We start from the raw sequence: 15661 nt of genomic DNA, 5'->3' as shown, positions 1-15661 counted from the left end.
TGCCAAACTGGTTTCCACAGCAAGTGAACAATTTTACACTGCCCCCAGCAGTGTGTAACGGTTCCAATTTCTCCACATCCTCAGCAACACTATCTTCTAGTTTGTCTGTTTTTAATTCTAGTCAACCTGCTGGTGTAAAATGGTTATCTCATTGTTTTTCTGATTTGCATTTCTCTAATGACTAATAATGCTGAGCATCTTGTCCTGTGTTTATTGGCCATTTGTATATCTTACTTGGAAAAATATCTATTTAAATCTGCTCATTTTTTGAGTTTACTGTCTTTTTATTATCTACCTATAAGCATTATATATGCATTCTGGATATTAGATCCTTAACAGATATGATTCACAAATATTTTCTCCCATTCTGTAAGTTGCCATTACATTTTTTTGGGGGGAGTATCCTCTGACAATTTTAAATTTTGATGAAGCCCAATCTTTTTCTTTTGAAAAAAAAAAAAAATCTATTGTCTATAAGGTTGTCCCCTATGTTTTCTTCTAGAAGTTTTATAGTTTTAGCTCTTAAAGGTCTTTAATCCCTTTTTAAGCTAATTTTTATATATGGTATAAAGTAAGGGTCATATTCATACAGTCATTTCTTCACAGTAGTAAGAATTCTGACACCATATATCTTTCCATTAACTTTATTTTGTGAGATAATTATTAAATCTATTTGTAAAGTTGTACCTCCTTTTGGAAAATGATTGTATGTCCTAAACTCACTTCTGTCAAGTTTTCAAGGGACACAATGTGTTTTGAATAATGAAATGTAGTACACAAACCCTTCTCTCTTAAAAGCCTTTGGAATTATTAAATACTCTACATTGCTTAAAAGAATCATTAAAAGAAATAAAAATGTATCATATGATAGACTATCATCGCTGATATTACTGAACACCATGAAAACTCTGGATTTTTTTTTTTAAAGATTTCTTTATTTGGGAGACAGAAAGAGAGAGAGACAGAAAGCAGAGGAGGTGGAGGGAGAAAGGGAGAGAAAGGAGCAGGGGGAAAGGGAGAGAAAGCATCCTCAAACAGATTCCCTGTTGAGTATGGAGCCTGCTTTAGCCCTCCATTCCAAGATCCTGAGATCATTATCTGAGCCAAAACAAGTGTAGGGATGCCCAACTGACTGAGCTACCCAGGCACCCAGAAAACTGCATTCTTAACTTTGTTTATATCGAGGGCTATACGTGTCATGTTAACAGCTAACATTACTGAACACTATATATGATTTAATAAGAATTTTAGGAATACTGATTTCCTTGTACCACTGTGTCTACACAACCCAACTACTGCCTGCCCTTATCTCTGTGAGTCATTTTTTAGAATAGTGCCTCCCATTCCTCCTCAGACCAATTTCAATTTTATTGACAGTAGTTGATAGTGCCCTTGCTTATTTATTTTGTTAGTGGCTATCTCTTTTACATAGAAATAAGCTCCTTCAGAATAATCCATTTTGTTCAGTATGAAAACTGCAGAGGATGGTAGTTAAGAGACCATTACTTAGATCAAATCCTGGCTCTGCCACTTATCAGCTATGTGATGTGATTAAAAACACTGATTCCCTCATATCTCTGTGTCTACCAACCCCACTATAGGGTAGTCCTTCTGAGTCTGTTTCTTCATTTGTGAAATGAGAATCCTAAAAGTATGTACCTCTGTTGCTACGAGAATTATACTGGTTAGACACAAAATACTTAGAAAATGTGACACATACAAAGTGCCCAACAAATGTTAGCCATTATCCTTATAAAACCTTGTATCCCAGCACCTTGCACAGTGCCTGACACATGGGTAAGTAGTCAATCAATGCTTGTGGATAAATGAGCTATCCTAGCCTTGTAAATTACAGTCTGAGTTATTAACTGCCTCTCCTTTATTATGGTTGATTTTCAATAGTTTGATCAACTCTTGAGAAAAACAAAACTTCTCTGAGTCAGAAAAAGGTTGAAAAAAATCTCTGGGAACTCATTTTAACATGGCAGAAACTGTAAACAAATGAACTGATATTAGGCACAGAAGAGAACATCATCTTGATGGATTCCAACTATTAAAATGTGGTATGTTACAGCTCAAGAAAAAGTGTCAAAGAAATGGAATAGCCTGCGTTTCTGTATAAAAAATTACACTATGTGCATGATACTGAAATAAAATACATTTTTTTTTAATTTTTATTTATTTATGATAGTCACACAGAGAGAGAGAGAGGCAGAGACACAGGCAGAGGGAGAAGCAGGCTCCATGCACCGGGAGCCCGACGCGGGATTCGATCCCGGGTCTCCAGGATCGCGCTCTGGGCCAAAGGCAGGCGCCAAACCGCTGCGCCGCCCAGGGATCCCATAAAATACATTTTAAAGAAAATCTTGAAGCATGGAAATAAAATATTTTTCTTATGCAGAAATTCTAAAATCCATTGAAATACAGGGTGATGAATGATTAAGAATATGCATCTGAATCAAGACAGGTTTGAATTCTTTTTGCCACTTCTAGGCAGGGATACCATGTTTTTGGAGCATGATTTTTCTCATCTCCCAAACAGTATAATAATAATAGTTAACTACTTCACAGGGTTGCTGTAGGATTAAAAGATACAAAATGCCATGTAAAGTGCTATGCACAAAGTAAATGTAAATGCTCCTAAAATGATCATTCTTTATTGATTTCTAACAAACTGACAAAGTTGTAAAAAATCATGATTGTTTTTCAAGTTTCATCTTTAAAAGCAGTAAGACTTGAAATGATATTGCTCTTTGCTGCAGAAATGTCACCTGCGTAGATAAGCAGACTCATATTCTAAAATACTTTCTTAAAAAAACACTAAAGAGTTCAATGAGTATATTATTAAACATGAAACAGAAAAATTTACAGAGTTATTACATGAACAAAGCTGAGTACATTTCAGTAATTCTTATGAAATGAAGATAAAGACTGGTAATAGGACAGCCAGGGTGGCTCAGTGGTTTAGCGCCACCTTCAGCCCAGGGCCTGATCCTAGAGACCCCGGATGGAGTCCCACGTTGGGCTCCCTGCATGGAGCCTGCTTCTCCCTCTGCCTGTGTCTCTACCTCTCTCTCTGTCTCTCATGAATAAATAAAATCTTAAAAAAAAATAAGACTGCTAATAAGCTATTTCAAAAAGTAAAAAATTTTTCACAGAATATTTTTGAGAAATATGAATTTCCAATGACTTCCTTAGGTGAATACATCTAAATACGCATCAGCTAACAAGAACACCACAAACAAAACAAACACCAAATTTCACATCTAAGGTTCCAACTACAACTATATGGTCAAGACTATCATTTGTTTTAAGAGCATCAAAGCCACTGTAGCCATGGCCCATGAAACATACCTGGATCTCATAAGGCTCACCTTTCATAACAGAAGATTTTACTATATTTGACATGTGCATAACTGCAATATGGAGCCTACTCCAAATTATAATCTATTCCTCAAAATTATAAACAAAAACCTAATCTAGTCATTCTTAAGTGGTATTTCCCAGATTTAGACATTACCAAGGGTATGCTTTAAAATTCTCAAATAGTAATAAATCACATAATATTTTACAGCTTTTATATTTGAAATTTCATTGTACTCAAATGCTTTACCTCAAAAATTAAGTTAAAAAGATTTTTTTAGAGATCTGATTATTTGAGAGAGAGAGAGAGAGAAGGAAAGAGAGCAAGAGAGAGTGCCAGCTTGTGCACAGAACCTGATGTGCATCTCAATCCCAGGACCCTGCGATCATGACCTGAGCGGAAATCCAGACGCTTAACTGACTGAGCCACCCAGACAGGCCAAAATTAAGTTTTTTAATTGGGCCCAACATGTTAGAGACTAGGAGAAAATAACGTGACACACACATAAATTCCAAACAGTCTTGATAAAATCCACAAAGACTCTAAACATACCCATCTCTCCATGGAAAGTGGGTCATTCAACAATGATCATCGTGCACTGAATTACATTTCCTCCTCACCAACCACTTGGTGGGGGTCCCTGGGACTTCGGGATAACTGAGTTCCACCCACACAAGGAAGGCTTTTCATGCCTGTTAGCACTCCATCTCCTCCTAATCTCAGAGATCAAAGGTCAGACATCACCATTCACTCCTCCCACAGGAGTAGAAAGGCAGCGGAGAAACATTAAGTACTTTGCAGATGTAAAGCAGGGACTGTATCTGGTGGTGGGGATGCAAAGATAAGCAACACTGTGTCATCAGTGGGACAAGAACATGAAAATCAAATGCACAGTGGCACAGAGCTGCATTACCGAGGTGCTGGGAGCACAAAGAAGGGAGGCACCCCGCCAGCACTCTCAGAGATAAGAGAGTTCTAAGGAAGGCTGGAGGGTGGGTCTTGTTTGCTTGCTCTATGAAATGCCAGGTTTTCTCCCTCTTCTTCGAGCAGTTTCTTGTTAATGAACCTTCTACCTACTGCAACAGCCTCAATAAAATCCTCTCCCTATTTGTTCAGTACATTTTGTCTTCCACAATGGGTTTATTTTGCTTTGACTGCAATCCAAGGAAAGGGAGCAACAATTTCTGTTCACATGTGAACAAACAAGGGGAACCAAGCATTTTGACAGAGCATCCAGCCATATGTCAGATGAGACCCAGCTCTCACAACTGGCTTCTACTGCCCCATGAGATCAAAGGTGATCCTGCACATCGTGATAGCCCTGTGAGGCCATGGCCCAGACTTTAAGAAAGCCATATGCTCTGAGTAGTGTGGTCTCATAAAAGCTACTGCTTCAATTACCCAGAGTCTTCTTTATAACACTACCTTTTTTAGGTTCTTTGGTGACAACACACCATGTGCACACTTACACACACATGCTAGACACATATAAGCAATTCACCATCTGCACAGAAATCAAAGGAGACACACCTGCTAGTGAATCCCTGTTGAAGAGCCTTCAATGTACATTTTTTTTTTAAAAGTATCCCAAATTAGTTTTTAGAGAAAAACTAAAGCTACTTGATAAAACAGACACAATGATTGATTAAAGAAGGGGTCAGCGAGTGCAGCCCGGGTGGCTCAGCGGTTTAGTGCCGCCTTTGGCCCAGGGCCTGATCCTGGAGTCCTGGGATCAAGTCCCACGTCAGGCTCCCTGCATGGAGCCTGCTTCTCCCTCTGCCTGTGTCTCTGTCTCTGTCTCTCTCTCTCTCTCTCTGTCTCTCTCTCTTTCATGAATAAATAAATAAACAATCTTTAAAAAAAAAAAAAGAGAAGGGGTCAGTGAACTGTAACCCAGAGGCCATATTTAGTTGGCTTCCTATTTTTGTAAATAATAAAACCTAACAGGCATGAAAAAATAAGCTTTTGTGTTTTAGGGCAAAAGCCACATTCATTCCTTTACATACTATCACTGCTTTCATGCTATAATGGCAGCACTGAGTTCAGCTGCAAGCCACAAAGCCTAGCACTTACTATTTGCCCCTTTCCAGAAAAAGTTTGCCAACTCCTGGAATCAAGCATCAAATTAATTCCTTTCTAGTAAAAAGAGAAAAGCCTCAAATCTATTATATTAAAAGCAAAATTAAAATATATCTCTATTACTATCTTTTCATTAGTTTTTTCAGATGAAACATTTTACCTACTTTGTAGATATTGTGCTCTTGTGCAACACACTAAAATACCAGCATCTGCCAAATTAAGCAGGAAGAAACATTTAAACATTTCTATTCCAGCCTTTTTCGAAAAAGGTCCTAAAAGCAAAAAATTAACTGTGTTAAATTTGCTAATGGAGAATAGTATTAAAAGGCCTTCTCAGCACACAGAAAATCCCTAACATGATACTAGTTCTCAAATTTAATACATTCTTTTTATGAGACAATTTTTACATTTTCTTTGCAGAGTTCACTGGTTGTGGATTAAACAGCCAAGCTCAGGAACTGCTGACTCCACCCCCTCCTCAGCTCCAACCCATGTCATCTCCCCACCCTGGGAGTCAGGAGGCGTGCAATCACTTGGGGTGCTTTTCTCTCTCAGATGATGATGGGGTTTTGGTTCTAGCAAAGTGAATTGGAAAGATAACTTAAATCAGATTTTAAAGGAACTGGTTTCTGAGGAGGAGAAGGATTGATCCTGTGTGTTGGGATGAAACTCTGGAGGCCACAGGGTCTGCAGACAGAGAGGGACGATACCAGAACGAAGGGCAGTGGAAGACACTATTACCAAGCAAGGGGTGAACACCACACAGTATGACCACAAGAGAGAGCGAGAAAGAGGAAATGGTTGCGAAACACTCTTCTGAAATAAATGAGTCAGCCGACCTTGAAGGTTTATTTTCTTGTTGTTTCTATTTTGTAGTTGTTTTGTATTCTTGCCTTTTAGAAAAAGAGGTCATGCTTAAGGAAATCTGACAGTTCTCAGCTCCCTGTGAACAAGGACCATGCCCTCTGTCTTTTTTTTTTTTTTTTTTTTTTTTTTTCAGTATCTACATCTAAACTGCAGGGCATGGAGGTAGCAGATGCAGAGTTGGCCAGATGGAGGGAGGACAGACATGAGAGGAGGCAGAGTGAGGCTCAGATCTTACCTCTTTCACTGCCTACCTGTTCCGCCTTGCCAGCTCTCCATTTTCTCAGCACAGTATGGATCATAAGGTCTAATATTTACGGTTGTTTTAACAATCAGAGACAGAGAATGCATGTGTATATACACGCACATTTACAAAAACAGGCATTCAGTAAAGAATGATTGTTATTAGTTTTTCACACTAGTATTATTCAAATATGAATAAGCAATGCTCGGACAACCCTACTAGAGGTTTTTGCTTTTATAGAAAGTTGATTTTGAAAGTCTCTGTCCATCCTCACCCTTAGGAAAGAGCAGCTATTGCACTCAGTTCTCTAAAAAAAAATTTTATTTTGAAGCTTTATTTTATTCTAAAAGACATGCAACGTGGAGTTATTTTCAAGGAAATATCTTAAAAAGTTCAGGGAGAAAAAAAACTACTGAAAATGTGAGACGCTTACACAGCATTTTTATGTTGTTCTAGCTTCATAAACCTAGTAATTTTCTCCTCAATCTATCTTGCAGAGTATACATCTGCTTACTGAAGGTTACTACATTTCAAGCAGTACAGATGCTGAGAAGTTAACTGAAGTGCACATCTACAGTCAGTGCTTACTAAGGTATGATTAAAAACACTGCCTGGTGGATAGACCAGAAGAGTTAGAGGGCCTAAGGTAGAGTGGAAAAGAAAGGAGAAAAATAATGTTATGTGACCAGTTTATCTCCCAAATATAAAGTGAATTTTAAATATTTGAAAACAAAAGAGTGGTTCCTTTGGTTTTAAATATCTGAAAACAAATGAGTGATTCTTTTGGGGTTTTAAGATTTATTTATTTGAGAGAGAAGGCGAGAGCTGGAGCAGAGGCAGGGACAGTGGGGAAAAAAAGAGACTCTCAAGCAGATTTCCCGCTGAGCGTGGAGCCTGACTCAGGGGCTCAATCTTAGAATCCAGAGATCAGGGCCTGAGCTGAAACCAAGAGTCCGATGCTTAACCCACTGCACCACCCAGGCACCCCTTCCTTTGGTTTTTTGAGAAATATACTAGAAGATCTTTCCTGACGTGTAAACAGGCAAGGTTCTTCAGATAGCAAATGACATCGCTATTAATATTCTGATTCTAGAACTCATCAATGGACTTGTCCCATTACCACTAAAACATCTCAACATCAAAGAGTGGGTCATATGCCCTCCACTTTGAGATGGAAAAACTGGGTTTTCTTCAGGATCTTCCTCTAACCTTCTTCAAAGACAAGGTAACTGTTAAAAGGCACAGCAATCTGTCTTATCTGAAGGGAAAAAAAATGTCCAGATTATGGTTTTATTTACAAACCAGACTACCACCTATGCTGAATGACGGATTCCCTGTTTAGTGGAAATGAATTGCCCTGAAGCGCTACTAAGGAACTACAGTCTTTGTGAAATGTCTACCTAGTTGCGTGTTTTACTCTTGTTGGACCGTATTAAATACAGAGCATTAAAAAACAGGAGAAACCTCACAATGTGCTGGAGGAGAAAGAAAACTCTGAGGCAGTCAAAACTCCTTCAGCATAGATTTCTTTTAATGAAATATGGATTTAAGTTCATCTTAGTAAGAAAGCAGAAAGATGAGCCTTCAAATATTACCTACCAACTTATAAGACAATCTGGATTTTCAATATAAATCAAGGAAAACCGCTTGAAAGCCTACAGGTAATGTGAAAAAGGTTTCCTTCTCCCATGAGTAGGTTGAGTGGAAAAATCTCTGCGCTATTCTTTATGCCATGTAAAAGGTGAGTCAATGACATTTTAATGTAAAATCTAAGAACTATTCCAATTCTGCTTAAGATTTTAAAAGTCCTCTGGGGTTTAGAAAATCGAAGGCAACCTTTATTTAAAACCATACTGAATTAAATAGAGTTTCTTTTAAATAAGTCGTCATACTTAAAAAAATGCTTTACTAGAAGCTGAATAGAATTATACATTGTTTTTATAGTCCAGCTTATAGCTTGTTAACACAAGAATAGAGAATTAAAGCAGCTTTTTACTTGACCTTTTGTTTTAATCTGTTTACCATAGGAGATATGTATAATAGCCTCACTTGGACAATTTTGGCAATTTTACAACCATCTTGAGAATATTAGATACAAAAATTTTTCTTTGCCTATATTTATAAAACTCTGGGGGGGGGGAGTGTCATCCTGCTGAGAAACAATTTGTCAATATCTATTTCAAGTTCACCCAGTAAATAACATACTTGCATTACTTTGGGTCAGACAACACTGTATACTACCATATGAAGAAAATATAAGCAAAACTACCAGAAATGCTGGGGAAAATGACTACTTTCCTCTAAGTGCAGCAGATGTCAACTGCAATGAGCATTCTCCTGCAATGTTATTATGCTGGAATCGGATTTCTAAAGAAACTTTTGGAAGGATTTCTATCAAAATATGATAAATATCTATCTATCTTCTCTGACCTTTCTGCAGAATATGATTTGTTGAAATGGCCACAGGCGATATCAAGAAAAGAAATGACTTATGAAGAGATAAGACTTACTGACCTAACCACAAGATCACTGCAGGCAGAGAGAGAGAGAGAAAGAGACAGAGAGAGAGACAGAGAGAGAGAGAGAGAGCACACAGCAGCTGTCCCTTCCTGAACATGATAGATATGACCCCCCACAAGAGCTGGATGTAAAATAGGTTTTAAACTGAACTCACAGGAGGGTCTTGAATAAATTCCTCTCCCCACAACGTTCTGCCTTTTCAGGCTGGAGAGACTGAACTCCCTGACAAAGCCAAAATGCAGAGAGCCACATATGCCCAGTTATTGAGTTGATCAGTTGATAAAATTAAATGATGCAAATCTTGTTGGCATGGATATTTTTGCAAGATTAGACACTGTACATAGGTAACCTCAACACTCTCCCTGTAATGGGGCCAGCAACCATAGGCCTAAGTCTAATTTGTCTGAAGCATCGGATAATGCCTCTGGGTTGCTACTTCTCACATACCCAGATTAAAATTTGAGTGATGGAAGGGCAAGGCTAACCTTCTCACTGATATTCTTCTGTTCAATAAATCTATTATGAAAGCATCTACGATGTCAGTGATCTAGGTAATATTAATTCTAAAAAAAGATTTATATACAATTTTTAAAGGACAGGATGCACGAAAATGCTATTTCCCTTTAAAAAAGAAAAGGCCATATACATTTTTAAGTTCCCTGAATCAACCTCATGCTTATAAATAGACAACCTTGCAAGAAGATGCTCTCCCTTGCCCTGAGACGTACACTTAATTTCCCTCCTTGCTTTGCTCCTTTTACTCCATCTGCTGTTGCACCGAAGCTGCCCTGACAACTTCATTCTCCCAAAACACTGCTTCTTTTTCCCCTAGTTTTTTATATCGATTCTACAACAATATTTGCATGATTCTCTAGGGAGAGAAAGTCTTCCTTGTTTACACTTTCCTTCCAATGATCCTGCTTTAACATCTCAGGGCAGAGCAGAGAAGGGAGTGACAGCAACGATGTGATGCAGAACATAGGAGACTTTCCTTAAGCCCTGCCTATAGGGCTTCTCTGCTTGGGCCTGTGGGCAGGCAGTAGTCTTTGCTTTCCTTCCACCTCACCCAAGAATCTATTTCTTGTTCTCCAGTGCAGGATAAGAAATTGAAGACATCAAGGAAACAAAATTTAACTATGTGTGATGATGCACGTTAAGGAGATTTACTGTGGTGATCGTTTCACAATATATACATACACTGAATCATTATGTCACACACTGAAACTCATATAACGTATGTCAACTATGTATCAATTAAAAAAAGAAAACTGAAGAAGTCATCAGAGAGTGCTTTCAAAGGAGGTGGCACTAAGCATATGAATACACATATTTCTAGATTCTTTCCTAAGACTGTCTGTAGAGGAATTGTCTCTTCTGTTGACCAATTTTAATTTTCTTGTTATGAGACAATTACTGTTATAAACTAAAGCTCCTGACAAAGACTCCCTGTTCTTCTACATGCCTGGTAAATTAAGAGAGGACCATCTGCTTCTAAGAACATAGGCAGCTCCAACTCTTTCTACCCTGCCTCATAGATTTGCCTGAGAGGAGGACTCCAAATGCTTTAAAAGTTCATGTCTGTCAAGCTGAGGAGTGCATCTCCTGGGGAATGTACAGGAGAGACTGATGGAACACAAAAAGCTAATGAATAAACACTCTAGATATTTAGGGAAAAAAAAAGTAAAGAGGTATACTGTGAAACAGAACACTAACTTTTATTAATTTCTAGGATAAAGCATAAAAATTCAAATAAATGTTGGGCTTACTGCAGTTGCCTTTTGCTATGGAACACATATCCCAACAAGCCAGCCTCTCTACAGTTACCTCTGAAGCCAAGTAGAAAAGTTTGATTCTCAAACTTTAAGTTTCTCAAACTTAATTGCCTTAAGTAATTACCTAGGTCTCTCTCCGGTTTCTACCTCTGTTGTAAATAAAGGTCAGACGCTAGTGCTCATCTATGCAGCATGAAATAAACTAAGGCAATAATCTGCAAGAAGTAAGCAACAAAATGATAGAAATTATATGCGTATTATTTAGTACTCAAATTTGTTTTTAATTCTAAAAGTGGTAATTGTGTCCCTACTAATTCAAAGCTTAGGATTGTCAACCTGGCATAAATAAAGATGAATAATTAGTCCTTACCCCGATGCCTTAAAAATCTGGCACAAGGACACTACAAAACATTATCAAAACTTCCAAGAAAATTAATCTGGTCCAAATAATGATACACATAATTTTGTACTTGTGGTTTCCTCTGCTTGGAACACTCTTCCTTTCGGTTCTCTAGTCTGATTCTTTCACAGCCTTTACATTCACCTCTTCAGAGAAGCCTTTCCTAACTATTCCCCTTCAGTCCCTCTATCAATGTTGTTATCCTGTTTATTGCCTTTAAAACCATTACTACCATTTGTAGCTCTCCAGTAATTATTTACCCTTTATCATCCCTGTGCTTCTTCCCAACAGAATGGACCAGAACCTCATCTTATTTACCGCCACATCTCCATTGAGTGTCACTCAGTATTCTGGAATGAAAGGCTGCTGCATTGTATTTGAAAATTTAAAAAGAAGCATTTCCCACAGATTTTTAAAACTCTAAAAAAAAATCAGACTTTGGAGCTATGATACTCTGGCTCTCCTTTCTTACAAACCTAAAAAGAATCTGAAATTCAGAACCTCCCAGAAAATCTTTTTGGGATTACAAACTAAGGGTGGAGCCAGGACTGGTCTTTCATTTCCCTGTCTCCCACTCCAGGGAGCTTTCCAAATCAAGCTGTCCTTACTTCCAGTCTCACTTTATTAGTCCTGCAGGATGTGTAAACAGTGTTGAATACAATGGGAAAACCAACTGTTTGCTTCTTTCCCATCAGTTACTCCTTTTTTTTTCTTTTTCCCACCGAAATCACATGTTAAGGAGGTTGACCTTTTTGCCATGTGCAGAAGACATGGAATACCAATACAATACAATCCTATTCCACAGTGTGGCCTCTGAGCCACACCTATGCTGCTGACACAACCAGAACAACCAGCATATTCACCACAGAAAGTCACAAAGTGTGTCTGACCCAGAAGTAAATCCCACCTGCACTGGTTATTTCACACTTCCAAAAAATAATTTAATTAACACCTAATTTGGTTGCTATGCCTACTTTCCTCAAAGAAATCAAATTTAAACTCTAGTGACTAAGATAAAAAAATCCTACGAAGAGAGAAGGGTCACATAATCAAGTACCATAACAGTCATAAGTTACAAATCCACTGCAAACTCCCCGAGAAGGACATGGGAACTGAGGTGGAATCAGATCTACTTATTAAGTTCCTACAGGCAGGTAGCAGGTAATTAAGCCACCATGTCTGACAATAAAATATTTCTCTCCAGAAGAAACAGGGGTCACACACAACTTCTTTCCAATCCCCTGAAAGATCTGGAGTATTTTGCAGTGGCTAGGCCAAAGTTCCCCCCTCCAGGCAGCTGCACTCTACTGCCCAGAGTCCCCAGGAAGTAGGAGCTCCAGATTTACCTTGTCAGGATCCATGAGCAGAAGAACCCAGGCTAACCTCTAACCCTGCAACATAATGGCTGACTTGTCTTCTCTGGGCCAGGGCATTTTTATTACTTTGAAATTAGCTGTTCTTTCATATATGTTTGTCCACATAGCCTATCATTTTTTAATGCAGAAGTGGCTGAGGGCCAGGACCCTGCTGGTTTGTTATGACAAGCCCTAGCACTGGTCTCTGTTTTCCAACTAAATGGACACAGTCTTGCTCCTGGACCTGACAATGCTAAAATAAAATTCACACTTATGCAGAATAGGTTTTATCCTGGTCAAACTTCTCAATCATAAAAATAGGGCCCCAAAATTACTTGATATTTAACACTGGCAAATCTGCCTTGTGAATTTATGCCACAATGCTATTAATTCCATACTTTTAAAAAAGAACATGAGATTAATTTTAAAATTAAGCAAGATGATAGTACTCAAATAATACTAATCTAAAATGGGGAAATTATAAATCTTAGTACTTGCAAGGTTTAAGATATTTACCCAAGCACAGGACAAATGCTATTAGGATTCAATGAATAACCAAATATGTATATAGAGCAATACTGGGAAATAAGTAAACAGCTCAGTATTTTATCTTTACCAAAGAAAAGTGCCCTATTTAGCTCCAAAAGATTTCTCGTAAAAACTAAAGGAGATACAGATAATTACAATCTTAAGTACCTTAAGTTTCTTAAGCAAAAAATCTGGTTATACGTTCCAAATAACCATGAAACTCAAAGAGTGTGCACTCGACAGCTGCATGGCTATACCAGCTGGACAAAGTTTTTAGCAGTCAAAATGAAGCTACATGGTCAATGCTTTGTAGTAAAATCAGTGCATCCCTACCCCTAAATAGGAAGGCTTTTTAAATTAAGTTGTTATCCTTTAGATGATAAAAATTTATGTTCTGAACAGTATTTAATATAACCTAATAACTTGAAAAGTTTTTCTACTCATACATTGTCAGTACATGGGCTTCAAGCACTCTGATTACTACAAAAAAACAAGATCTGATTTCATGTGGGCCACAGCTGAGAGAAATTCAGACAGGAACATAAATGAATTTATTTGTAATTTAAATGAACATTTAAAATAGTATTTTTAAATTAACAAAAATGTTCAACTCAGTAAAAGTGAATTATTTTGTTAAAGCAAAATTCTCTTTAAAACTTGCACTAATAGCTTATTCTGGAAATGCTTACAGTGCCAGGCACATAGTATATGCTCACAAACTTGTTTGTTAAAAATGACCTTGACCTAGATTTGGCTCACAGTTCACTGGAGCTTTGACCTGAGCAAGAAAATAACAACACCGCACTACTGCACTGCATATAAATTGTAAGTCAGGTGTGGCCAACATGGTGACCAGCTTCTGCACAGTGTTTATTCTATTGTTTCAGGAAAGCACAACCTTCAGCTCTACCAAAAATTATAGCAAGAGCAGGTGAGTGAACACACCAAGACTTGTGTGACATATATCAATACATGAGTATGGGTGTTTTCATTTTCTCAAGTATGAAAAATAATTTGACTAACACAAGTCAGCATTTCCACTTGGGTTACCAATTAATATTAATACAGGGGCAAAAGGACGGCTGGGAGAAAATGAGACGATTTTAGGAACTGTGAATCTACCAGTGTAATGGTTATTGTTGAGAAATGTATTACAAAATGTCTACCTCACAACATATGCATCCTACAAATCACTTATTCAAATCTCTCAAGATTAGAGATCCTGTTTGAGATTTTTCAAAACCCTACCTGATTTCTTCTCTGAAAAGAAATTCATCAATATAAATGGACTAGAAGAAACTTCTTTTGGTTTTCCAACATGGTGAAATTGCGATTAGACAATCAGTTAAACATTGTAATGAAAAGAGGGAAATACAAAATGATTCCAAAACTAGGATCAAGAGGCATTCTTATTCTTTATAAAACTTATATGAAAATTAATGTAATACGTGTAAACACGGTATTTAGTTTTACTAAAGTGATTTATTTTGACAACAGTTCACACTATGAGGCTCTCTGGTAATACAGAAGGTCAAAATGCATATGTATATCTTTATATGTATTTATTTGTAAAATACGTCTATACTCAAAAATTACCCCCTGCACAAAAAATGATGACAACCATGTCATATATATCCAATTTTGAAAGAATAAAAGAGACTATACAAAACTAAAAATAGTAATTATGTAAGGATAGTGGTATTATGGGGATGGGTTTTCTTTCTTTTATAACATTCTTATATTACTTCAAAAACTAAATTAAAATATATTTATTTTGATTTGGTTATACACATGAAAATGTTACATCATTTAGAGTTGCTAAATAATAGCAAAAGAATATAGTTTCTAAATAAAACCATTATGTAGTTTTAAAATTCATATAAGTACAAAATCCACATACCTGAGCCAACCTCTTTTTCTTCTTCTTCAATGTTGTTTTTGATGCTATCATATTCCTCATCAATGGTCTGGTTACCACGCATCTGAGATAAAATTCTACGAGCCTTCTGAGTCTGTCCTTTCTGAATCAGCCACCGAGGACTCTCAGGTAAAAAGAGAAAGCCAAAAAACTGTATAACTGCTGGAATTGCTGCAAGTCCCAACATGTACCTGCAATAAAAAAAATCCATGTATTATTTTAAAATTTGGAATTAACACTGAGTACAAATAAAAAGTTTGTGTTCACCACATGGGGAATAGTATCTAATATTAAATTAGAGTGATTTTCTCTTTGTGTGTGTGTGTGTGTGTGTGTGTGTGTGACCAGAAAAAAAAGGATTTTTTTTAAAGGTTTTATTTATTCATGAGAGAGACAGAGAGAGAGAGACGCAGAGACTTAGGTAGAGGGAGAAGCAGGCTCCATGCAGGAAGCCCCATGTGGGACTCGATCCTGGGACTCTGGGATCACACCCTGAGCTGAAGGCAGACGCTCAACAGCTGAGCCACCCAGGCGTCGCAAAAAAGGATACTTTTATACTGTAGTGAGAAACTGGAAAATGAGAAAAATCAGATTCTTCTCTCTCATACCAATTACAT

General features: G+C 37.4%; 1 protein-coding gene across 1 annotated transcript in view; it reads right to left on the bottom strand.

Moving 5' to 3' along the window:
* The window catches only part of SLC2A13 (solute carrier family 2 member 13), a 360021-nt gene that overhangs the window by 267903 nt on the left and 76457 nt on the right, over positions 1–15661 (bottom strand). Inside the window, exon 3 of the mRNA XM_077870447.1 lies at positions 15027–15235. Coding sequence (XP_077726573.1) covers positions 15027–15235 — 209 coding nt within the window. The remainder of the gene's footprint in view (positions 1–15026; positions 15236–15661) is intronic.

This window comes from Canis aureus, chromosome 25 (assembly GCF_053574225.1).
Source record: "Canis aureus isolate CA01 chromosome 25, VMU_Caureus_v.1.0, whole genome shotgun sequence".
Taxonomy (NCBI): Eukaryota; Metazoa; Chordata; class Mammalia; order Carnivora; family Canidae; genus Canis; species Canis aureus.
The sequence above is the reverse complement of the archived record's forward strand: the minus strand, read 5'-3'. Positions and strand labels throughout refer to the sequence as shown.